Genomic DNA, 26,918 nt, shown 5'->3' with positions numbered 1-26,918 from the left:
TAAATTTAAAACACTGACATCTACATTTTCCTTGGGTATATAATAAGAGTCGAAAAGCCTTCTTGGTCCTTTCAAAAAAAAAAAGAAAAGCCTTCTTGGTACAGGCTTACAATTCACTCCCATCCTCAATTATTCAGAAGTCTCCCCAAACATATCTGTGCATTGGGTCCCATCTCACTGAATATTGAGAACTCCTCTGGCACCGGGATATTCAACTCCGAACAAACAAAATTAATGATGTTTCCAGTTACAGCCCCAAAAGACATTTTGTTCACGGTCACAGCAATAGCAAACCTGTTATTCATGTCAGCAAAGCCGGTTGATCCGCCCAGTCCTGAGTGCCCAAAGCCAACAAGGGACCCATCCTCAGAAATAGACCTCCTAAACCCTAAGCCAAATTTCCCATTTGGCAAAGCGAGATTTCCATATTCACCAACACCCAAGAATGCATCATGAATTCTAGGATTGCTAAAAATCCTACCAACAGAATTGTTTCGAGGATTACTATCTTCACTGCTGTCAGTCATACTAATGCTATTGCTATTGCCGCTATCATTCACAAGCCTAGTACAACTATCATTGCTGGAATTTCTACTATGGCTAACATCACTGTAATTTGGTTTCTTTTCATAATCATTAGTTCTGTTAATTGCAGCAGCAAATACCTCCTTGGTTTTGCTACTTTTCTGCCTCTTGCTGGTCTTTTGGGAAGGAAATTTGGGGATGTGTGGGTGGCTGCCAAGTGGTGGCTTGGAAGAAGAAGAATGGGGCCAAGGTACCATACCACCATCAGCTAGGGCTGCGTAGTAACGTGCAAGTGCACGGGCTGAGCAATGTCCATTAGCAGCAGGTATGATGGCACGACGAATGTTGAGACTGTTGAATGTAACAGGCAGGGTGGTTGCAAGTTGGGAAACATCACCCAGCTGGATTGTGGAGGTTACGTCAAAACGACTGATGACGCGTGAGAGCTTCTCATGATCATCTTTATTTAGTGTACATGTTGCAAGACGACTGCTGATCCCTGAGAGCTTCTGAAGATCATCTCTATCTGTAGTAAGTGTTGCAAGTCGAGATTCCACACCTGAAGAGGAGCCATTGCACATGGTGATAAGGAAGATAATAGCCCAGCTACCACTAACACTATTTTTCACAAACAATAATTACTATAAACAAAATCTTTTTCCCCTCAAATAAGTACCACAACACTAAATAAATTAACCATTAGAAACATAAACTAAACTGTAGTTCAACATAAATGAGAGAAGAATACAATACAATCATGTGTACAAATATTCTACACAACGAAGCAAGAGAATTAACAAAGTATAAGTCCAACACTTGCCTGGAGGAATTCCAATATATAACTCGCCTTCAATTTGGAGGGGATGAATGAATGCTTCTTCAAGAATCTCCTTAAATTTTTTCCCAGATGCGTGCTATTATATCGAAACAGAATATTAGAACAGCAGAGAAGGTAAGGTTTAGAACATCAAGGAAGTTTTCACGAATAAAAAAACCACAAGATTAATAAAGCACTTTGATGTCTCCAATAGACCTATCAATCCAGATCGAACTGACAATCCAAACACAGGAGGCATGCTAGAAAAAACATGATATCTGAAAGATGCACCAACTCCTAGACGGCCATTGCTAATAGAATGAAGAGATCAACAGTCTAGCTCCATAGGAGTGTTAAAGAGAGAGAGAGCGAGATTAAATCTATCAGAACAAATGAAGTGGACATGTATAAGGCAGGAAAATAAAATCTTTATCGAGCCTCAAAATTCTTTTTTACCATGTTTAGGGGCTAATAGACCCTGTTCCTAAACTAAGGGGGAAAGATTAGGGCCCGTTTGGAATGTGAGTTCAAACAATAGTTTTTTAGTATTTAAACAGTTTTCAATGTAACTTCCTCAACCTAAAATTCCTATAGGGAACAGATGATAATCAAATACCATATTTTATTTCACTGCTTTATTTAGAGATCCCAACCAGGAATAAAAAAGTTTAGCAGAGAGTTTAGATAAATTTAAACATGATCAAAATATTCTAACATATTGGCAAGCAATTATACCTCAATAATGCCACCACATAGCCAGCCAAAAGATAGATGGTGATACAACTGCTCTTGGCCAGGTTCAGTCTCAGGTACTGACAAAGCAATATGATTCAAACACTCATCCCAGTCAGACAATTGTAAAGGATCTTCTCTGATGATGTCTGCTAAAGCATTATGAAGACCAGATGTATGGTTAAGCACATGATGGACCTAGAAAGATAATGGAAAAAAATCAAACAAAAAGTTAATTAAGAATGACAGTTGATACAGGGAGAAGTTTATCAGAAAGTGAGATAAAATTTAAACCTTGATGAGATCTTTCCTATTTGATCCAAACTCTGGCCAGATATTTGCAACATTTTCCTCGAGCTTCAGCTTTCTGGGCAATAAAATGTTCATAAACAAATATTAAAGTCCAGATAATATGCCCAGAAAACAATTATTAATGAATTTCTACATTTGTAATTACATGTAAAATAAAAGTTTTAGGTTTAAAGTTGTGTACTTTCGTCAGTGTTCAAGAAAGCATCAATACATTTGTAGAAGTACCCCCAATCCAGCCCCCCACCCCAGCAAAAAAAGAAAAAAAGAAACATCCTAAGTTTTGACATGGTTCATGTAAATGTTTAGAATTGTGATTCATCAACAGTGCAAAGGAAAAAAAAAGAAAGATTTGGGAAAACAAGGGTACGTGATATGGTTTACAATTACTTCATTCTAGAATTACAGAAATTATGTCAAAAGTTTATTAATTATGAAAGTACCTGTGAGTCATGTATGGCTTTTGAAAGCAATTATTACAGAGACATTATGTTGTGGAGGGATAAGGAAATTTTCAACCCAAGTTTTTCTTCTCTTGGTAAAGAGGGCGATGCCAACAAGGGGTAGCCCCCACCTCCCCCCACAACCCCCCCCCCCCCCCCCCAAAAAAAAAAAAAAAAAAAAAAATACACACATATATATATTTTATTACCTCTAGGAATATATGAAGTAACTGTAACATTACTACACATTATTTATCATATTTCAATTTAAGATACACTGATGTTTGGCCATGCATTTATATTTTTCACATCATGCTAGTATTTTGATGTCATTGAGATTGACTTAAACTCTCCATTGTACACCAAATTTCCAGTGTACACCAAATTTTCAAGTGGATGGACAAATACAGACTATCGTACACCCATCATTCAAATACACACGGCCAAAACAATTGAAAACGTGAGTTGTTTTGGGCAGAGTGTGTAACACTGTATGCAACAGATTTTTCCCTAATAAATTTATAAGACCCAAAAAGGGATTCCAGTTAATTGTTTATAATAAAGTAAACAAAAAGGATTTGTATCATTTGATTTGAAAAGATAAACCTTTGACATTCATAAAATTCTATAACGTACCCATTGTCAACCAACCAATGTAACATTCCCGCTGTGATAGCCTTTGTCACAGAGAAAACAGGAAAAAGGCTATCAGGCTGCACTGGACGAGGATCATAATTACCAAGCACTCCAGCAGCAGTGTCAATTATAACCTCTCCATCTTTGTAGGCACAGACCTGTAGAAAAAATTATTAAAAACTATATCAGAAAAGAAGAGGATAAAAAAAGCCGGGGTGTCAATGCATTAAACATAAAAATACTAATCTCAACAACATACTCAAACACGATAAAATCAACAACAACCGTAAATTGATCATAAATTGTAATGATTTAAGAGACATCTAGATGTGTGGATTGTACCACCCAAATTCATTTGTTACCCGTGGTAATTCTCTTGTTTCCAAATTAATCAAATGGAATCACTTATTTAGGTTCCATTTCTTTACTTTATAGATACATAGTTTTTTTTTTTGGAGAAGCAGATATGTAGATCTTAAACGCATAGATCTCTTCTAATTTCAACTTTACTAGAAAATGTTTTAAAGACAAGAACTTAAATGAGGAATCTTCTAATGTTTTAAAAGAAAAGACTTCTTTTTCACAAAAAAGGAATTTGAAATAGGATTCTCATCTTGATGAATGCAATATACAAATTTGGAAGGACTGACTAGGATACCGGTCTTGATGAATGCAACATACAAATTAGGAAGTACTGACTAGGATACCGGCATGGGTATGATAAAGCGACATGGCAATTTTTGAAAAATTAGGACACAAGTACGACAAGGGTACATATATTATATATATATATATATATATATATATATATATATATATAATTTCAAAACTTACAAAATTTGTTTTATAACAAAAACATTATTTGTTTTTAAATAATTTTAAAAAAATCTTTTAATAAAATTATAAAAGGTTATAACTTATAATTACCTGGCTTGATGGGTGGTGGATTTTAACTTATAAAAGACAAGTTTGAAAAGAAGCTATTCACATGAGTGGGTGGAGATAAATGCTTCACGTGTTTGTGATAGTGTGAGGCAGACAAAATAAAGATAAATCACACATGGACAAACAGGGGAAAAGGGCAGAAGGGGGAAATTGCAAAAGAGTTGGCCTGAGCTCTATGAGAAGAAGAAGAAGAGGGAGGAGATCGGCGTTACAGTGTGTTTAAGGTTTTCAGCTCTTTTTGTCTTCTTGGCCCAGGACATGTCCCAATTGTGTCTCGACGTGTCCTTGCCGTATTCATCATTTTTCAAAAGAAAAAAAAAAAAGGTCGGGATGCGTACAGCTGTGTCCAATGCATGTCCCGTGTCCCATACGTGTCGGACACAGGCACCGCAACCCAAATGCTTTGTCCGTGCTTTCCAGCATACAAATAACAATAACAGCTTCCAATGAATTTAGCCTAATCCAAATCCACATTCTCTTTAGAACATTGCAAGTCAAACTGGAAACTTAAACCTAACATCACCCAAAAAAAGAAAAAACGAACTTTGGTTTTAGTACATAATGACCGATATACTTTTGCTAGTCCATTCAATATTTAAGTACCACAATCAGTAGTTGCTCTTTGCTACTGCTAGAATAATGGTTGGTTATTAAATTCACTATTTTCTAATAACTTAAGCGCTTTGGACAATCAGTAGATATCAAAGTAGGTGGTCCTAAGTTTAAATATTGTTTCTGTCCTACCTCGAATTTAAAAAAGTTAAAAATCCCATATATCGGCCCTAGAAATTAAGGAGTTTGGGCCCACATGTGAGTAGGAGTGTTAGAATAATGGATAAGTGATTAAATTCACAATTGCCTAACAACTTAACATTTAGGGGCAATTGGTAATATACCAGTTACAAAACAAATAAATTTCAGTACTCAACCAATAAATGGATCTTCAGTAATCCTCAATAGCCTACACCTCCAAGCATTACATCTAACTAGAAAAGCAGATACAGATAGTAGCATATAATCAGATTCTTCTTGGAACGCATTGGTGAAGGGGTAGTGGCTATAAAAGGAAAAGATAAGAGCTCATGATCTGAATTTAGCATTTATAGCAGCTACTTTCAGTAAACATAGTTACTGATATTCAAACTAAAGTTATGCTCTTTTGAATATCCACCATTGTCATTTTCTTAAGAACTCTTGATATACACTACTGTTAGTTTTTCTAAGAGTTAAACATGCCTTCAGTAAAATTTCTATTGTTTTTACTAATACTTATCTGTGGTAGAGGTATATATGGAATGCCAGCTTGACATGTCAGGTATAGTTTCCTTATTGCCAAGTTTGTTTTTCCTTCCTCTTTATAGTTTAATGAGGTTGTGTTTTGTATGTTTATGTCATTATTGCATGAAGGAGAGCTTGGTATCACTATTAACTGCTGGCAGGAATTTGGTGCTTTTGTAACTGCTAGGAATGTTTGAGGCATTTTAGGAATTAGCATACTCTATTGAATTTTTTCCATCAGTTAAGAAATTTTATCATTAGACTGGAAAGAGCACTTTAGTTTTAGTTTTTTTTTTTTTTTTTTTTTTTTTTTTTTTTTTGAGAATACTAGGTATTTTAACACACACACATATACAGGGAGAGAGGAGAAGGTCTTAAAGAAATTGACAGTAATGTATATCCAAAAGCGCCTAACTCTTGGATATACAATCTAACAGTGGATATCAGAATCTGACATGGCCTAATTTTTGGATACTCTACTATTAATTTTTCTTTTGGATATGCATCATTGTCAGTTTTTATTTTTAATTTTTTTTTATATATAAGAACTCTTTTTTTTCTTATTAGTTTTTTAACTTGTAGGTTCTAGTTAGCTCAACTGGTAAAGTTTTTGATGGTTGAATAAGAGATCTGAGTTTCAATCCCTGCCTACATCAAAAACCGATTAGTGTCTTGATCTGATGATAAAAAACTATCATCAGGAGTGGATGCCATAGGTTAAAACTCTCTCCCAAAAAAAAAAAAGTTTATTTACTTATTGTTACACTTTGTCCAACTTTTCTCCCTCCTTTTTACATTTTCATCTTCCCACAACTCTTTACTTTAATGTCAATCTTCCTTTATCCATTTATCTTCCTTTATTTTGACTTTTCTTATTCTTATCCTTTTACTATAAATTTGTCATTCTCTTTCTCACTCTATGCATAGTTTTCCCCCACACAAAAATGCTATTTCTCTCTCTCTCTCTCTCAAATTTTTTTTCAAAATTTTTTTTTGTGGTTCTTTTTTTTAGTTTTCTTGCATCTCTACTTTAGGTTGATAGAGGTTTTGTGTTCTTTAGAGCTTTACTTTGGATTGATGTGATTTAGTTTTGTGTTTTTAAGTTGCTATATTTTTTCTTTTCTTTGATTATTAGAAGTTCCTATTGCATTATAAAATAGTATATAAGAATATAATGTTATTCTATTACATTTTATCAAAAAAAAAAAAAAAATTGTTATTCTATTACATAGCATGACTTGGATAATTTGGTGTTTATATCTTTTATTTTTACTTTTTCTATAAATTTGCTATTTTCTCTCACATTCTCTCCTAAAAAAGTGATTGTTTTCTCTCCCCCTCTCTCTTGAATTTTTTATTCTTTCTTGCAACTACTTTAAATTGATGAATCATTATGTTCTTTATAACTCTATTTTGGGTTAATACATTTTGGTCTTATATTTTTGAGTTTCCCATCACAAGTAGTCTCTCTCCCTCATAACTTTGGCTTGATTTTTGTTTGAGTTGATACTTAGTTATTTTGGAAGTGATAATTTGAATTTATATCAAAACACAATCTTGGCTTTGCATTTGAATGTGCCTACCAATTATTTGAGTGATATCAAGTGTAATTTTGTTATGAGTTTTGATTATCATGATAATCTCTTTTAAGATAATGAGGAATTTGAATAATTTATTTGAAACTTAAAAAGTTTAGTCATACAGAATATATATATATATATATATATATTGTGGGGCCAGAGAATTCATGGCCCAGGCCCGCTCTACATCAGGGCCCAAGGCCTAAGTCCGAGGAGACCTATTGTCGAGGACGATTTCACGTCCAGCATCCCACAAGACACCTAAAGAAGAAGGACGAGTTTAATGCAGGGACAAGACAAGTGAAAAGGCTGCAAACACTGTAATAAAGAACTCTGCGTCTGACAGGCCCATGCTCTTGACCATGCTATTCAACCTTTACGTCTACTCCCAACCACTTGAGGTATGGGCGGATAGGACAAGTCCCCTTCTCAGAAGGTAAAGCTTACACGTGGACCCTAAAGAGAGGGAGGAATACGAGTATAAAAAGAAACGAAAGCCAAGAGAAGAGGGGGGGGGGGGGAGAGGAAGGAGGAGAAGAACGGGAAGAACTTGATGCTCCTCGGACTAAGTCCGAGGAGTCAAACCCTTCAGGCTACATCATTGTAGGACTTGGATGTTCAGGCCAAACCCACTTCTGCATGAGCCCCCCTAAAATCAGGACCAGACCGTTGCCCAGCGATCAAAGGCAAGCCTTTTAAGCCCACTCTCTACAAATCATATTGTGAGGGATCTTTTATGTACGAGCCCAACGTCATTCTTGGGCCGTTAAATAATCGTGTCCTTACAATTGGCGCGTTGGCGCCGGTGGTGGTGGAGTCAAGTCTCTGTTGAGCAAGGGTTTGCAAGAGCTCCATCATGTCCAACAGCACGCTATTATTGTTCCGACATAAATTTCCGCTAGGGGCTACGCCTAGCAGTGTCAACGGCACAGGCAGCTCTAGGGGCTTCCAACATCAAGCTAACGCCCTGCTTTGGTCGAGGGGCTAATTTTCGAAAAAAAAAAAAAAAAAAAGAGAAAAAAAAATATAAAATATATATATACAAGTTTTGGACAGAACCAAAGCCTTGTATGGTCCTCGGACTCAAGCCTATGGGGAAACCAACTATTTGAAAGAGAAATTACAAGTTTTGGACAGAACCAAGGCCTTGTATGGTCCTCGGACTCAAGCCTATGGGGAAACCAACTATTTGAAAGAGAAACCACAAGTTTTGGACAGAACCAAGGCCTTGTATGGTCCTCGGACTCAAGCCTATGGGGAAACCAACTACTTGAAAGAGAAACCACAAGTTTTGGACAGAACCAAGGCCTTGTATGGTCCTCGGACTCAAGCCTATGGGGAAACCAACTACTTGAAAGAGAAACCACAAGTTTTGGACAGAACCAAGGCCTTGTATGGTCCTCGGACTCAAGCCTATGGGGAAACCAACTACTTGAAAGAGAAACCACAAGTTTTGGACAGAACCAAGGCCTTGTATGGTCCTCGGACTCAAGCCTATGGGGAAACCAACTACTTGAAAGAGAAACCACAAGTTTTGGACAGAACCGAGGCCTTGTATGGTCCTCGGACTCAAGCCTATGGGGAAACCAACTACTTGAAAGAGAAACCACAAGTTTTGGACAGAACCGAGGCCTTGTATGGTCCTCAGACTCAAGCCTATGGGGAAACCAACTACTTGAAAGAGAAACCACAAGTTTTGGACAGAACCAAGGCCTTGTATGGTCCTCGGACTCAAGCCCATGGGGAAACCAACTACTTAAAAGAGAAACTACAAGTTTTGGACAGAACCGAGGCCTTGTATGGTCCTCGGACTCAAGCCTATGGGGAAACCAAGTACTTGAAAGAGAAACTACAAGTTTTGGACAGAACCGAGGCCTTGTATGGTCTTCGGACTCAAGCCTATGGGGAAACCAACTACTTAAAAGAGAAACTACAAGTTTTGGACAGAACCAAAGCCTTGTATGGTCCTCGGACTCAAGCCTATGGGCCGGCACAATCGAACCCCGGTCCTCGGATCAGAGGCCAGGAGTTATCGGAAACACGGCCAAAGTTCCTTACTACTTGGCCGCCCTCTTGGATGGATTATTTTGGGTCCCTCATTCTCAGGCGCCTACTTCACGCGCGCTACGATACACTCAACTGTTATCTCGGTTAGTCCCATAAGTTTAATTTGCTATTGATTGGTGTTATTATATTTGATAGTTTCAATAGGTTCAAATCGGTGGTTTTTTGTCACAAGGCTTTCTGTCCTATGTATCATTAAAGAAAAATACAGATATAGCATACCCATTCACAAAGTAATTACCATAGAAAAGAGAAGTATTTAGAGGGAAACAAATTTATCTTTTATTAGCACAAAGAAACAGTACAGCATACAATGAAAAAGTTTGAATAAGCTTATACTAAAAGCTAACTACATGAGCGGAAAGAAAAGATACAAGAGAGTGAAGAAAGAGCCAGGGAAGAGGGGCGCTACCGTCCCAAAATGTTGTCTAAGGAAACCATTCCTCAATACTTTTACATGCCTATAACTCAAGCAACAAAAGAGCCCAACTTGGGGCTAGCACCGTAGAAGAAAAGGTGTAGGGAGTCCAACTTGAGGCTTGCACCGTTGAAGAAAAGGTGCAGAGAGCCGAAAGTTGATGAGCCTCCACGTAACCATGCCTGCGGTAGAGCAGACGGCGCTGATGACGGAAAACCTCACTTCTGACGTACCAAGAATCTGATGCGACCAGTACCTACTTCGGGTTTTGACTGAAAGAGGGAGGAATACCATTTTCCCCCTTGTCAAAACGGAAGACTATCTTGAATCTGTGCCTCCCCTGTCCAGGCCACACCACCTTGAGTCTCAGAAGGACCCGGCGCCTCTGTGGTGGGTGTAAATTCTTTACCTCTGCCCATGTCTCAAACATATTGCACTAAGGATATAGAGGCTATGATTATAGTTGAAGGTTGGTGACTCTGAAGAAAGCCAAAGGGTTTGTATGCAAGGAGAATAACCTCCTATCCTACTTATATAAAGGGTAAGGAGGTAGCATTTAATTTGTGCAGCTTTCCAAGGAGTGCTATGGACAAGGCAGGCTTGGCTCAATTTCCCACGCCATCCGCAAACCGTAGGATTTGAAGATCCTCGTGAAGGTGCGCTTCGATTGTTGAAACGTCAGAGGACTCCACGTGAGTGAAAAAATGAAGGAATGACTCTTAACTGGGCACGTCTCCCATGTAAATGTAAAAATACAAGTGTCAGTGGAGCACAGAATTTGAACGAGCCATTGTGTGAGCCTAACGTCACCAAAACCCTCCTCCCCAACTTAAAAGTCAGGCAGCAGGATTTTGAGGGGCTATTGTGGGGCCAGAGAATTCATGGCCCAGGCCCGCTCTACATCAGGGCCCAAGGCCTAAGTCCGAGGAGACTTATTGCCGAGGACGATTTCACATCCAGCACCCCACAAAACACCTAAAGAAGAAGGTCGAGTTTAATGCAGGGACAAGACAAGTGAAAAGGCTGCCAACACTGTAATAGAGAACTCTGCGTCTGACAGACCCATGCTCTTGACCATGCTATTCAACCTTTACGTCTACTCCCAACCACTTGAGGTATGGGCGGATAGGACAAGTCCCCTTCTCAGAAGGTAAAGCTTACACGTGGACCCTAAAGAGAGGGAAGAATACGAGTATAAAAGGAAACGAAAGCCAAGAGAAGGGGGGGAGGGGGGAGAGGAAGGAGGAGAAGAACGGGAAGAACTTGATGCTCCTCGGACTAAGTCCGAGGAGTCAAACCCTTCAGGCTACATCGTTGTAGGACTTGGATGTTCAGGCCAAACCCACTTCTGCATGAGCCCCCCTAAAATCAGGACCAGACCGTTACCCAGCGATCAAAGGCAAGCCTTTTAAGCCCACTCTCTACAAATCATATTGTGAGGAATCTTTTATGTACGAACCCAACGTCATTCTTGGGCCGTTAAATAATCGTGTCCTTACATATATAATGCACTATATCATAATTTCAAAGAATATGGACCATCTTAATGTCTTATAAATGAATAATATCAATCAAACACACCCAAAAATAATAGAATGATTTATGGGTAGAAATAGGAAAAATAGAAAATAATTTTAGAAATTGTTTAATTTTTAGGGAGAACAAATTAAATATTATACCACTTTTATAAAATAATTATCTATTCTCATGCATCGTGTGGTCTACAAACAGTGAGACTAAAAGCTGAAAAAGTTAAAGGTAGAGAGATAAGAAAATCTAAATCAAGCTACAGTAACTGATATATTAACAAAAAGATGGTATTTGGATTATCATCTTATGATATTGATAGTTAAATAGTGCAGCATACCTGTATTCCAAGTATTTTATCATTATTCCCCAGCTCAACTAGGAACTGCCTTAACTTGGCCTCCACATCAGAATGGACAGGTGTGTCATAGATCCAGTGATCATTAACTCTTGGTCCCCTACTAATATGTCTGTTAAGGGCATTCTGGATTCAATCAGATATGATACCGATTACAGAAACAAGAATGACAATAAATAATAAACTACAACACACCAAGATTCAGAATAGACTCACCCTCGCAAAGCAGATTCTGCAAATGGCCTCATGATATCTAGATATACTATGCGAACATTCAGTGTGGAAGAAAGCCCTAAATCCATGTAACATACAAAATAATAAGGGACAACAATTGGAACCTAAATTTAGCCATCGGTATTCCAGTTACAGACCTCTTAGAAGACCAAGGACCCGTGAAAAGATTACAATGTCTCCAGGAATTGCATCAACCTGGAAAGAAAGGTTGTAACTGAATTGAACATGGATGAAAATAGTCAATAAACATATCAGACACATTAACTTACAGGATTAAAGCGTTTAAATTCTTTCTGGTTGAGTTTCATCTTTTCTTGTATAATCTTCATGTTTTTTGCTCTTTTCTCCGACAATAATTTCATAGTTTCCTTAAAAACCCAACAAATAAGTAAATAAAACTAGGTCGGGACTTAAAGACGGAAAAACAATACTTGAAGTAACACAAGCTTAGTGCATACTTACAAGAGATTCCTTTGCTGACGATGAAGTACGAAAGAGTACACTTGTTATCTCCATTGCCTGTTCTGGCATATCCAGGCGCAACTTAAATCCCATTTCTGCAAAAGCAGACAAAAGAGCTGCGTGGTCCCCCTGTGGCAAAAGCATCCAAACTATATCATCAAGAGAACAGTTTGAACTTCAAAGCAATCTTAAGAGCAGAAGGACAACACTAATGAATTGGTTGTATTGCAGCAATCATAATTTATTGTAAACCAACTCAATCAATATCGTATTGGTAAGTAATATTCTCAAATACATATGCATTGGAACATTGCTCATCACCAAGCTTTATTAGTCATGAGTGAAAACAGATCACTCCCAATTATTTGCACACGATGCAAAATTATTAGTTCAATTTAATTTTTAACACTCATCATGGCAACCTATTGCTACACATTAAAATAACAGGAGAAGAGGAAAACAAAAGCAAAGTAAATATGTTGCCCTATAAGGAACAAGCAAAATGAAACACAATAATACCGTTTCATCTCTGTGAGCGTTGACTGATAAAGGCTCACAAAATCAAAGTCAATAAGTTACTCATCGGATATAGTTCTTTAGATGGATTTAAAATCCCGCGCAGTATCAGTTTTGGCAAAGACAGAAAAACCACAAATAAGTATTTACAAACCTCAGCAGATGCCAGAAACATTTTAGCCAGTGCTTGCTTGATAGGACTTGACAGTTTTTTTGTAAGCCCAAAGTCGAGCAAAATTGGACGATGAGGAGGTTCCTTGCTCACAAGAAAATTTCCTGCATAATGCTCCCAAAAAAGCAGTGAACGCATTATTTCTTGAGCATGTAGACAATCAAAAATAGAGCCCAGCTAGTGTATATGTGCCCTCATTCCAATGTCATTATGGTTTCATTTTGCCATGCAAAAAATTTATTATCACACATGCCACATCACATTTTCCTTGCCTTCTTTGTCTCTTAAGCAAAATATAAGCAAATTAATATCAAGATCAAGTAATATGCTCTAGTAAAACGCTACAAGGAAATATGATCAACTTAACAATGAAAAGAGAACATTTGAAATTATTAACTGAGCATATGATTCCATTATCAATGTTTTGGGCTAAAATCTTGACAAAAAAGGCCCTTTTGATCTACCTGCATGGCACATGTATAAAGTATGCATTAAAAAATCAGATTATAAAGCTAGTTCATGACAAGTTCTTATTACAGCACATCACTACAAAATGAATGATTTGATACAACCCCACACAAAACTCAGCTGAAGAGAGAGTGGGGGAGGCGGAGGAGAGGCAATGAGAGTGACAGAGAGTACCAGGATGAGGATCACCATTAAAAAACCCATCAACATAAATTTGGTGGGCATATGCACGTGTTATTTCTTCAACAAGCTTTTGTTTGTTAACACCAAACGCTTCCAGTGATTCCAAGTCATTCAAACGAATGCCATCCATATACTCTAAAATAAGGACTTTCTCCGTTGACTACATTTGAAGCAACAGGATGCCGAGTCAGGTACATGAAAATGGAAGACAATATTTTCCATGGTAAAGGACAAAAAATCTAAAAGTATTTAACCAAGTCAATAGTTTGTTCAACTCAAGTGAATCTATATCTATATATATCTATATAAAGAGATCTGCAACATTTTCACAATACATTCACAACAAAGCATAAGTGGTAAGTTGTTACTAATTCTAACTTGAATCCACAACTTAAATTACTTTGTTGTCCACCCGTAATAGCTAATAACAACTTATCATTTAGGATTTGTTGTGAAAATATTATAGACATAGTATTTCTTATATCTAAAAGTTGAAGCGTAGCATTTACTGTTGCTAGGCTTCTATTGAGCCAAGTTATCCACCTATTTCCAACATTTTTTCTCCTTTTTAACTATAGGTTCCATTAACAGGTGCTCTTAGGGCAGTTGTTAATAAAATATTTTAAAAAAGTTTTGACATTACTTTTATGAAAAATATAAAAAGCCGTCAAAATAATTAAATGCATTTTTCTTTTCCATATAAAGTTTCTAAAAATATTTCTTAAATCAATGCCCTTAGGGCATCTGTTAACTTTTCCCTTTAACTAATTTCTCTTTATTAATTTCTCACCTAACAATTAGGTTTCCTCCAATATTTCTCTCTCAGTTTTACCTTTTTATTTCCACACTACTCTATATTTCAACGTTACAATTCATCTATCCCTTCATCTTCGTTTTATTTTAACTCTTCTTCTCCCCATTTTATTTACTACAAAAATTTGCTATTTTCTTTTCCATTCAATACATATTTTGCCCACACACAAAGGTGAATACTCTCTTTAATTCTCTCTCTCTCTCTCTCTCTATTTTTTTCTTTCTTTTGGTGGATTTTTTTATTCTTTATTACAATCTCTACTTTAGGGAGCGCCTAAAAGATTTTCCTGGGAAGAAGGAGGAAGGGGTATGTTAATTATGGCCAAAAGTTAAGAGCATACGCACAGTGGATCTGTGAGCAGATAACTACTGTGCTACTCTAGTCTTATGTCAAAAGTAATTAGAGTAGTGAAGAACTAGAAGCCTTTATTTTTACTTCTAACTATCTTTACTTCTTAGTACACGACATGTAGAGCGTATCATAAATTTCTTTTAATCAGAACTTGATGCAAATTTAAATGGCAATAGTCTAATTTTAACTCCCTACAAGACTTCTAATGTTATGACCAGGGAAAAGCACTAGCCACATATGTACCTATACCCCAAAAAGACTAATCAAGTTTCAATTTAGGGTTCTCCTAATCGCTTATATAATCCTGCTTGACATATTAAACACTTGATGTAGGACTCGGCACACACCCACACAATACATGCTTATCAAATCAAACCCACATAATCCAGGTTATGATCTAGGTTCTTTGGGTCTTTTGAAGAGTTGATATTATGTTTGGGATTTTGTCTCTTAAGAGAAACCATAAAAAGGCCTCTAATCCCTATATCCAAAAATCATAACACAGCCCAATGCAGTCCTGTGTGCAGACATGTAGTATTAAATATATCAGAGATAGTATACCTGAATAACATCTGGAATCAAAACATCAACTCGATTGGCATTTGTTTTATCATCTTGTTCAATATTTTTGCAGCATAGATTTCTAGAGACTGTTCTAGTATTCTCTACAGACAGAACAACAAATGTCAATAAGAATCAAATTTTGGAACAGGGGGGTGTAAGGCATTTTCAATTTAAGAGTAACTTATGCAAAGTTCCAAAAGTTAGAATAGCAAGATAACAGTTCATATAAATTACATATAGAGTAAGCCAAATAGGAAATAATTTGGTTATAACAGGGTAACAGACCGATGTCATCAGGTTGGACAGCAGAGTCCAAGCAACAGATTGAAGAGAATATCTATCTATTTAAGCATTTGATAATTTAAAATACTCGTCCCTTCAATGCAAATTTAATATGCTTCATTCCCATCATTCAAAAACCTCAAGTAAATCCTTATTCCTCATCCATACATGCCCTAGACAATGCAAGTGATCAACAGAGAACAGCCATTTTCCTTTTAATTACAAACAACTAAATTCTAGGCAAGAGCTGGGCATACCAGCTTCATGAATGAAGTCAACTTCTTTGGGAATTTCTTTGCACCATTCATCTATGAGAGGATTAAAGTCATTCTGTGGCTCTGCCCAAGCTATCCAGTCAACAATTTTCTTTGCATTCTTCAAATCCTTGGGGGGGGGGGGGGGGGGGGGGGAACGTATGGCACAAAAACTATTAAAAAAAAAAAAAAAACCTCAACATAATCTTTTCATCCCAATATCTAAAAAGCCAAGAATGCTAAACCTCCAATATGATTTTCTTGATGCCCTCATGTTGAACTTTAACAACTACCTCCTGCCCATTAAGCAGAGTTGCACGATGGACTTGTGCTATCTGCATAGAATAGATAAGTAACTAACGAGATTGTCTCAAAAAATACTTTTAAGCAATTCCATTATTGATATCATAAGCTATGTGCTCATATCTATTCCCAACTACCAACAATAGTTGTAGGATCTTACAGATGCTGTTGCTAAAGGAATTTTGACAAAATCTGAAAACAGATCATCCATTGATTGCCCCAACTCTGTCTCGATAGTCCAACAAACCTGCACAAGTTAGCTTATTAAGTACCTGGAGGTTATCATCAAAATCAAAATACCAAATAATGATTAAACTAGAACTACCAAAACTCCCAAGTAATAGAACTGTTGAAGGAAAGAAAAAAATGACGAAAGAGAATGATATTTACAACCCAAACAAAAAACCTCAAAAATCTTGTGTAGGGAAGTTTGTTACACCTGGTGAGGACACCTCAACAGGAATACCTCAACCTCACCACTATAGTATAGTATTATTCTAGAGTATACTTGATTGTTCTAGAAGAAATAAGAATAGCACCTAATGGTATCATTCATACAGCAATATTATTTCTCTTCTCTAACCCTCAAGCTGAAGCTGGGAGTATACATATCATGCATATAAGCCCAGTTTGGAACAGATCAATTCCTACATTTTGGATGGTTATGTAAAGATATTCATCATAAGTCGGTCTACAAACTGATTTTCCCACTTATTAGTAACTTGTCATGTGTATGGTATAGCAACTTGATTATCACAATAGTGGGATCGGAGTAGAACCTGAGAATCCTAACTCTTGAAGGAAGTGTTGTAAGTTGTAACCAGGCTAATTCACTGGAACAACTACATTTTTTGTTTTCTTCTTCTTCTTGCTTTTCCATGTTCTAAGATTTCCTCCCAAAAAAATACAATATCTCCAGATAGTCTGCCTATCTGAAGGTGATCCTGCCCAGAATACATCAACGTAGCCTTCTAACTTCCAAGGGCTAGCAAGAAGTATCAAAATAGTGAGATTCTCAGGGCTTCTAAGAACAAACTTATGGCCTGTTTGGATGGAGGAAGTAGAGGGGAGAAGAGTAGAGTTGGTTAAAAATAAGCTAATTTTGTGTTAAATCTATTCTTCTCTTCTCTTCTCTACTCTATTCCCTCTCCCTCTCCCTCTCCCTCTCCCCAAACGGACCATTAATTCTAACTCTGCAAATATCCGGCTTTGTGATGGTGGGTGGGGGGTAATTGATGGTATCAGCTAGGATCTTAAAAAAATGTATAGGAGTGTTAATAGCAGCAATCCAATCTCCTCAAGGACATGAGATAAATTGATTGGATCTTGCCGCCTCAATTCCCAATAATTAAATACGTGATGCTCTCTCTAAGAAATATGTTCTGAACGAGAAACTCCTGTTCCACCTTGGATCGGTCTATTTCGGCCATTCCGGCTTGTGAACAAATAGAAAGAGTAGAGGAAGCAGCAGAAATTCGTAGCCGTGGATTGTGGTGGATGAAGCCCAAGTTGTGGTTGCCATCTGAAACTGATTCTTCTTATTTCTTCAAGGCTTGAGATAATGAGACTTGGAAATATAAAAGGCAAAAGCATCGGAATGTTGTATTAGATTTAGATAGGTGGGTGTTTCTTCTCAAAAAAAAGAAAAATGAAAACAGATAGGTGGGTGCTAGGACTCGGGAGTGGAGCGGAGCGGAGCAGAGTATCTTGGAAGCTTGATATATATACAACTTTTTTTTTTCTTTTTTCTTTTTTTTGTCATAATTTTCATGCATTATAATTTTATTTTTAGAGGGTTTTGACCTATAAAAAAAAATAGTGTATAAAAATTAGCAGCAAGGGACGCAGGTCTAATCCTCAAATAGTGTATAAAAAGGCGCCTTTTGGGTTTTAAGAGGAAACCCCACCTTTCCCCTTCATCGGCCGATGGACTCGAAGGAATGCATAATGCATGCAATGCGATGTGCAGTTTTTGAGACTTGCTCACATGATCACATATATTATGGTACACCCTTCCTTAGGCCAAGTACTTATAAGGCAAGAGTGAGAGGCATTTCTCTCCGATGTGGGATTGAGCAAAACCTTGAGGATTAGGCCTGCGTCCTGTGTCGCTAATTTCGAAAAGGACAATACCTGATTGGGATTCAAGACTAAGTTTCCTCCCACAGGGGGTATGGACATTTTTGAACAAAAAAAATGAAAATCCTAAACAAGAGAAACCCCTTAAATAATAATATAGATGTAGATATATGTATATATATATCCTAGTATATTTGTTTATTTACAAGAAAAATCAAATTTGAACTTTTTTTTTCTCAATAACCAGTCCAATCACTTTATTATGATCTTCTTTTTAAAACATTGTAACAAATAAAATTCATTAAATTACTGTATATCATTTGGCTTAATAATAGCCACAAGTATTAATTAGTAAATTATAATAAATATATAATTTGTGGAGTTCTCCAAAAAAGGATGGGACTCATCCAACTCTTTTATTCATTTCATACTAAACCTGATACCAATATTATAGAAGATGATAATGCTGGTGATGCTTCCTTTGCACCTATGATAATTTGATTAAGGAGGTGAAATTTCTTACTTATTACTTTGTTGATTGTAATTTTTCTCATACTAACTAGGAGACAAGGGAATTGTATTGCTCATAACCTTACTAAATATGTTAGTAGTTTTTCCGGTATGGATGAAAAATGCTCCTCAACATCTTAATGCTGTAATCTCAGCTGACTTGATTGCTCTAGATTAATAAAAATGATAGCTCTCTTCTAAAAAAAAACAAAAAAAACAAAAGATTGGTGGCAAGGGATATCAAAAATCGTACATAAGAGATCTTAGTCACAGGAGAGAATCTCTCATCATAATCAATACTATATATGACACAAAATCGAAGAACATGAACATAAAGGATAGATAACCTAGACTTGCTTGGAGTTAGCACCAAAGAAGAAAGAACCTATAGGAGTTAACACCTATGGTTGACTATAGTTAGCACTAGATCATTAGGACAATTGCACTGAAAATAATCTATATATAAGAGTACATTATTGCTCATATATAAACTACAAAACAACAACAACAATAAAGCCTTAGGCCCAAAATTCAGGGGTCGGTTATTGATCCTCAACAAATTAATTTGGATTGGTCATAGGTATTCTCCTCCATTTTATTTTATCTAATGTTACTCTTTCTATTCTTCCTTAATTGACATGTTCTTCTTTATTACTTCTATTAATCTTATTTTTTATCTTCCCCTACATTTTTTTTCGTTCCTTCAACTTATATCAACTAACTCTTTCTTACTGGTGCATTAGTTGCTCTCCTCTAAATATGAATAAACCATATCAAGGAACTTTTCCTCATCTTTTCATCAATAGGAGCTACCCCTGTCTTAAAATGGATTTCCTCATTTTGAATCCTATCTTTTTGAGAATTTCCACTTATTTATCATAACATTCTCATTTCAGCTGCACTTATTTTGATATATTGCTTCTTGACAACCCAACATTCGATACCATAGAGCATAGTTGGTTGTATAGTAGTCTTATAAAATTTTCCTTTTAACATAATAGGTATTCTACAATTGCACAATACTCCTAATGCGCTTCATCCACCTCGCTCTTATCCTATTATTCACATCCTCTTCAATCTCTACATCTTTATGAATTATTGATCTAAGATATCCAAAGTTGTCACTCCTTAGTATCTCTAGACCATCCAACCTTACTACCCCTTTGCTTCTATTTCTACTTTTACTAAGCCTAATCACATTCCATGTACCATGTTTTACTCCTACTTAAGATATCCAAAGTTGTTACTCTTTTGTATATCTTGACCATCAAGTCTCACTGCCCTTTCGTTTTTGTTTTTACTTTTACTAAACTTACATTCCATGTATTGTTTTAACCCTACTTAATTAAAAGCTTTTAGATTCTGGAGTGTCTCGTCAAATTTTTAACTTGGAATTAACTCTGCTTCTAGTTTTATCTACTAAAATTATATCATTTGCAAAACGCATACACCAAGGGACTCCCTTTTAGATTGATTTAGTAATCCTATTTGATTGCTATACATTGCTAACATTAGGAAATGGAATAATAGGGAATCTCAAGCTCATCCATCACAAGTGCAAATAGATATAGACTTAATGTTGATCCTTGATACAAACCTATAATGATAAGAAACTCACTTGTGATTTCTCCACTTGTTCTCACACTATAATTTTGTCATACATATCCTTAATCAACTTTATATACTTTAGAGGAACTTATTTCTTTTTCAAAACCCTTCACATAACCTTTCTAGGGACTCTTATCACATGCTTTCTCAAGATAAATGAAAACCATATGAAATATTTACAAGTCTTTCTATATTTTTCCATTAGGTGTCTAAGATAATAGCTTCCATGGTAGATTGCCCTAGCATAAAGCCAAAATAATTTTTCATATATTGTTATTTCATGTCTGAACCTATGTTTAATCACTTGTTCATAAAGTTTTGTAGTATGACTCATAAGTTTATTGCACATATAAAGACTACTAAACCCTAATTCTAACTAGCACCTAATTCTAATTGACTTAAAAAACCTATTTCTAATTGACTTAGAGCTTGTTTGTGATCAGCTTATTTGGATTTTTAGCTTCTTTTTGGTACTATTCATATGTCTCATTGCACTTTTTAGTACTATTCATGGGTCCTATTATACTATTTAGCTAGCTTTTAATTTTGTTTTCTACATTTTCAACAAAAAGTTTTCAGTTTTAACTAAATAAGTTGTTCATAAACGGACCCTAAGGGTAGGTAAAATAACCTTTACTCTAACAAAATAATAATCTAATTCTAAATGCCTTGGGAAATTCAATTGTTAATTACAAAAATAATCTTTACTCTAATAAAATAATAATCTAATTAAATATTAAGCTCTAAAATAAAATTCAATTGTCCAATACAAATGCAATTGACTCCAAAATCAAACAAGACTAAATGAAATAAATCATTTCTTTTGCTTCCCACATCAATTCATCTTGGGTGTAGCCCTTGGCAACTAATTGAGATTTGAGATGTTCAACATACCCATAAGGGAGAAATTAACAACATACACCCATTTATAACTAATAGTAAGTTTCCTAAGTGGAAAATTTGAAGTCCCACTTTAATATAAAGTGGTCATTTTCAATTTCATGGCATGTCACCAATTTGGGTGAGATACTGCATCCTAATAATGAGATGGGTTTCCTATTCCCCGCCCCATCAAGCACTCAAGGGTACTCACCCGGCCTCGCTCAATATATTTTTATTTTTATAATTTATTGAAACTTGATTTAAAATATTTACAACAATAAGAACTCATAAAATATCACAAATCAAATTCTAACGTTACAAAACCTTTCAAATAAAATATAAAAACTATAATTCAAGTCGTAAAGAAACATTAAAACAATTCAATTTTAACAATACAACAATTAAAAATCATAAACATTTCAAATATTTTTTTTATAAGTATAAAAATTTAAAATATTTGAAATGTAATATTTGAAATATTTTTTATTTACCTATAAAAAAATAATCATTTCAAATATTAGAACATAAAAACATAAATTCAATAACACAACACTAAAAGATATAATAAACCCAAAATTTTAATATGAAAGAATATACATATGCCTTATAATAAAAAATTTAAAAATTGAAAAGATTGAAAAAATAGTGAATTAGGTTTTCGTTTTTTCATAAAAAGTTTTCTAAAATGAATTACTAATATATGCCCTAAGGGCACAGTTAGTAAATCTCTTTTGCTATTTTGGACGTTAAGTAGCTGTTCTTATCTCAAAAATCTAGTGTGTTTAGCAAAAATTAAAAAGTCAGCTTATTTTACTATTTAGCTTATTTTTGCTGCTATTTATAAGTCATTTTATATTATTTCAGCTAACTTTTACCTTTATTTACAATATTTTCAACAATTTTTTTTAAATTTAATTTTAACCAAATAAACGGATACAAACATAACCTTAGAGTGCGTTTGGGAAGCGCGTTTTGCGCTTCCCAGACGCACGTTTGGGTTTTAGATTTTTATTTTATTTTATTTTATTTTTTTCAGTTGTAACCTTTTGGCTTTTCTTCTATGAACAGTACTCTCGTGCGCTGTTTATGAGTCCCACAAACTACACTTTTCAGCAATTTTTTCCATTAAAAATAGGTCCCACGGTACTATTCACATACTTAAAAATTATTTTACTATAGTATTTTTCAGTTTTCAGTTTCATTTTTTCAGTTTTCAACTGTATCCAAATGGACCCTTAATCTTTTTTATGGCCTAATATTGCGTTAACTAAGATAGAAACTACAGATTTTTACGTTTGTGTCAAGATTTGGGCCAAAATGGCCAAATGGCCATAAAATCCTAACTATGTAGTTAGTAGTTCTGGTTCCCAAACTATATTTTTTACTAGCATTTCGAGTCTAAGAGATTCGATTTAGGGTCTATAAATCGAGTTTTTAAGACTCGATTTTCATGGGTTGTTCACGTCTGATGTGGCACTTTTTCCAAGTGGCATTTACATGGAAATCGAGTTTCTAAGACTTGATTTATATTTAAAAAGGAAAAAAAAAAAAAAAAACCACAAGGACAACAGGAAAAGAAAACCACAACAACCCAGAGAAGAAAGAAAAAAAAAAAAAACCCAGAGAAGGATATGTGTTCATCAGAGAAGGAAAAAAAAAAAAAAAAAAAACCTAGATCGCGCGACCCAAGTTGTAGAAAAGTCGCGCTACGAATTGGGTCGCACGGCGGTCTGGATCTGGCGTGGCCTGGTCTTGCGCGGCTTGTTGCATCTCCATTTCTTCTTCTTCTTCTTCTCTTTCTTTCTTTCCGTGTTTTTTTTTTTTTTTTTTTTTTTTTTTTGCTGTTTTCGCATTTTGGGTTATTAATAATATTATTTTTGGCTTAGAAATCGAGTCTTAGAGACTCGATTTCCATGTAGATGTCACCTGAAAAAAGTACCACATCAGACGTGAATAACCCATGAAAATCGAGTCTCAAAAACTCGATTTATAGACCCTAAATCGAGTCTCTTAAACTCGAGATGCTAGTAAAAAATATAGTTTAGGAACCAGAACTACTAACTACATAGTTAGGATTTTATGGCCATTTGGCCATTTTGGCCCAAGATTTGTTGTGCTAGGTGTTAAGATTCTGCACAGGCCTATCTTTGTGAGAAATAGTGCCAAAGTGATGGAGTTTGGGAGTTTGGGAATACAAAAAGACTAGTAGCTAGTCTAGGCTTGAGGCCTGACAAGTTTGCAAATTTCACATGAAAAAAGAAAAAGAAAAAAAGAAGAATGGCGTATTTGTAAGCGTCCACGTAATTTGATTTTTGTATGATGAAAGGTAGTTTAGAATCCGCATGTTTTATTGAAATTAATTTTTTTTTGTTAAAAGTATTATAGATAAAAATAAAAATTACTTAAAATAGTATAGTGAGATTTATGAATAGTATCAAAAAGTATAATAAAATTTATAAATAATACAAAAAATAAATTAAATAATAAAATAAACAGGTAAGAATAATTTCTTGCCAAACAAAATAGTTGAACTTAGATTTGTCCTCATCTCAAGAGGACTAATGGTGGCAAGAGGAAAAAAAAAACAACACGTATAAAAGAAGATGGGTCCAGGTGGTTGCCCTTACAAATTGACTTATTAACTTATTATGTGACAGAAAGTAAAGAAAAAAAAATGTCTATGTGGATTTTTGGTGTGGGAAACAGTGAACTATTTGTGTGAATTTAGGTGAGGAGACAAATTTTATATATATAAATTAATAATGGTTCTGAAATATAGGATAAGTTTTTTGTGATGCTATTTTTGTCCTCACGAGGAGAGTTAATAATGAGAAATTATTGAAAATTTTTAGCAGTTTCTCTTCTAGCTGAGTATCGTTATAAGTTTTTCTTAAATTATTAATTATTGAGTAAATGGTACCTGAAAAATTGTTTTAAGTGATATCTAAGGATATTAGAAAAAAAGTGTTAGGGAAAAGTTCTTATGTGGTGAGTTATTTAAAATAAGTAAACTTATCTTAATTAGTTTTATTTTACTTATATTACTGTATTTCAACTACTAAATATTATTTATAATTGTTACATTTTTTTTTATTTCAATTGTATTACTAATTTAAAGTAAAGGATAAAGAATTTATCACAAATATATTTGATTACTGAATACAAGATTATATATATATATATATATATATATATTTGAATATGATATATTTTTTGTTTGAATTCTAATTTGATATATATGATTTTGGACGATATAACTATGTTTTGACTTTGATACCCAGCTAATGTTTTAACTTCTTTAGTTTATTTTTGAAAACCCATATTATATTTTAACTTTTGACACGTGAAAAATTTTGATCTCATAAATCTATATTATTTTATCAATCTATATGCTTGTTTCAACTGGTTTGGTATTTGGTTACTTATTGAATTGTCAACTCACTAGCCTCTTTCTCATTCCAAATTCTAATCAGGAAGAGTAGCATGTGTTTGGACTTCCACTGGGATGTGCGTATGAGTGAAGTTTAGGAATCATTGGAAAATAAGATTTGGACTTTTATGGTTAAAATTATCTTTTGTTTAGACTTATAGTCTTAAAAGATTTAGTCTATTTTTCTTTGTGATGTTGGAAGATTATTATTATAGTTGGACTTTTGTACTTTATTGGATTTGATCTAATATGTCAAATGTTGAGGTTTATTAATGCTCTTTGAAGGCCTTGCATGCTTGTAAGGTGGAAACCTTGTAAGTATGCGGCTATTGTTACATGCTTAAACCTATTGGTTGGGTTTAGGACGTGATACAATAACAGCTAACGGAAGCTCAAAGTGTCCAAGAACTCAAGAAGTTCATATTAGAAAAAATATCCATTCATATAGAGTCTTCAAGAATAAAAATTTCAACTTTGCCAAGGCTTAGCTCCTTCTCATCGATGCATAAACACCACGTGGAAAAGATTTTCATAAATCTATATTTACATGACAAGGGAAAATTATTAGGTAGTCTGAGAGTACAGTCTCTCCCTCTCACATTGAGGTGGGCTCATGGTAGGTGAGACATCCTTATTGTGAGAGGGAAGGAATATACTTTTGAAGTACCCAATAACAACTCCATGACAAGAAGAGGGAATCAACCGTCAAGAATTCTCAATTTAAAAAGTCAGACAATGAATTGAAACCATTTTTATGATAGCAATTTGGCAATAACTGATTTCCAGAAAAAAAAAAAAAAAAAGGCATTTTGGAAATGAAATTTCCCAAGAGATTTTTATGCCGTTTCAGCCTTGGCATATTTGTCAAAACTACCAAAACATTAGACATTTGTAGGTCCAAATTAGCCCAATCACATATTATGCAAAACGTTAACAATTTTACTCTGGAGGTTGCTGAATGCTGATAAGTGATAACATCAAAGACGGATGTAAATAATAAACAGAAACAAGTAGAAAGAAGTGCAAAAAATCAACAGAATCCATGCATCAAAAAAAAAAAAAAAAAATGATCCAATCATATATATATGTGTGTGTGGAGGATAGAAAAAAACCTCTTGCAAGGGACGAGGAGGAAGAGAGTCCTGTAACAGCTTGAGACGTGATATATAAGCGTCAGGAAGCACATCTGCACGTGTTGACATATACTGTCCAAGTTTCACCCACAAACCTCCCAACTCTACTATTAAACTGAGCACACGCTTAGCATTGCGCTCATGAGCTTTTTCCCATAAAGTATTAGGATTGCTAGCCCCTTTTTCTCTTTGCTGTAAAACCTTCGCAGATATCCAACCAAAAAAAAAAAAAAAGAAATTAATAAAAGCCACATTAAAACATTCAAGACTGGAAAAGAATATTACCTTATAATCTAGGTATATTACTAGAGCCATTGTAAATACTCTCATACGTCTTCTGAATATGTTTCCCCATCCCATTGGCAAAATCTATTAACAGAAAAAGAAACAATACGAGTCCAATCAAACTAGCAGCGTAGAAAAAGCAAAAAAAAAACTACAGATATATTGCTAACCCTTCCCTCCCTATCAACTCCTTCATTTCCTGAGAGAGAAACAAACCTGCTGGAAAATCTGGATGATTCTTGGAGGAAGATAACTGATGGCCATTCCTTGGTTGATTGTCGATTACAGAGAACGCTAATTATGTTATGCAATTTAGAGAGAGAAGGATTAATGAAAAATCTCAAAATTCCTTATGATATGATATGAAAAGAAATTGAGGCAAAATGAAAAGTAAGTGAAATGAGTACCATTCCAGCACGTAGATATCATAGAACGGTAGAAGCTATAGGGTATACTCTCTGCTCCAGCCATTTTATAGCCACTCTCACACGAAAAGGCAAAATCTATTGTGTGTGTTGCGCTTAGATCCGTTTGGATAGAACTTATTTTGCTGAAATTAAAAACTGAAAACACTATAGTAAAATAATTTTTAAATATGTAAATAATACCGTGAGACCCATTTTGAATGAAAAAATTGTTGAAAAGTGATATTTGTAAGTCCTGTGAACAGTGCACGGGACCCATTGATATGCTGAAAAGGATTGAAAAATCAAATATTGCGGCACGGGACCCATTGATATGCTGAAAAGGATTGAA

The 26,918-nt window shown here is 35.0% G+C and overlaps 1 protein-coding gene across 3 annotated transcripts; it reads right to left on the bottom strand.

Annotated features, from left to right (window-relative positions):
* LOC126720255 (uncharacterized) lies at positions 1–26,618 on the bottom strand. 3 transcript variants are annotated; one of them, XM_050422571.1, is made up of 21 exons: positions 26,570–26,618; positions 26,379–26,456; positions 26,163–26,246; positions 25,857–26,078; positions 16,396–16,482; positions 16,178–16,267; positions 15,936–16,062; positions 15,394–15,497; positions 13,659–13,827; positions 12,999–13,120; positions 12,329–12,457; positions 12,136–12,234; positions 12,004–12,061; positions 11,849–11,924; positions 11,615–11,744; positions 3,463–3,620; positions 2,369–2,441; positions 2,078–2,272; positions 1,346–1,439; positions 92–1,084; positions 1–58 (listed from the first exon to the last, which is right to left on the bottom strand). In XM_050422571.1, exons 2-20 carry the CDS (start codon positions 26,424–26,426, stop codon positions 126–128), a joined length of 3,024 nt encoding a protein of 1,007 aa, XP_050278528.1. In that variant the 5' UTR covers positions 26,427–26,456; positions 26,570–26,618; the 3' UTR covers positions 1–58; positions 92–125. The 3 variants fall into 3 exon arrangements, with proteins under 3 accessions (XP_050278528.1, XP_050278529.1, XP_050278530.1); XM_050422572.1 differs by lacking the exon at positions 26,570–26,618 and having other exon boundaries at positions 26,379–26,545; XM_050422573.1 differs by lacking the exons at positions 25,857–26,078; positions 26,163–26,246; positions 26,379–26,456; positions 26,570–26,618 and adding an exon at positions 17,015–17,376.
* Between the last annotated feature and the right edge of the window lie 300 nt (positions 26,619–26,918).

Source organism: Quercus robur, chromosome 4, assembly GCF_932294415.1.
Source record: "Quercus robur chromosome 4, dhQueRobu3.1, whole genome shotgun sequence".
Taxonomy (NCBI): Eukaryota; Viridiplantae; Streptophyta; class Magnoliopsida; order Fagales; family Fagaceae; genus Quercus; species Quercus robur.
Note: the sequence above shows the minus strand (reverse complement) of the source record. Positions and strands in the feature narration are given on the sequence as shown.

Bases quoted from the DNA above. Each gene is read 5' to 3' on its own strand.
- LOC126720255 (XM_050422571.1), bottom strand. From the start codon at position 26,426: ATGGCCATCAGTTATCTTCCTCCAAGAATCATCCAGATTTTCCAGCAG. The intron at 26,079-26,162 runs GTAATATTCTTT...ATATCTGCGAAG, and splicing joins TAATATACCTAGATTATAAG to GTTTTACAGCAAAGAGAAAA. The intron at 12,062-12,135 runs GTAAGTTAATGT...CTTTCTTTCCAG, and splicing joins AATTTAAACGCTTTAATCCT to GTTGATGCAATTCCTGGAGA.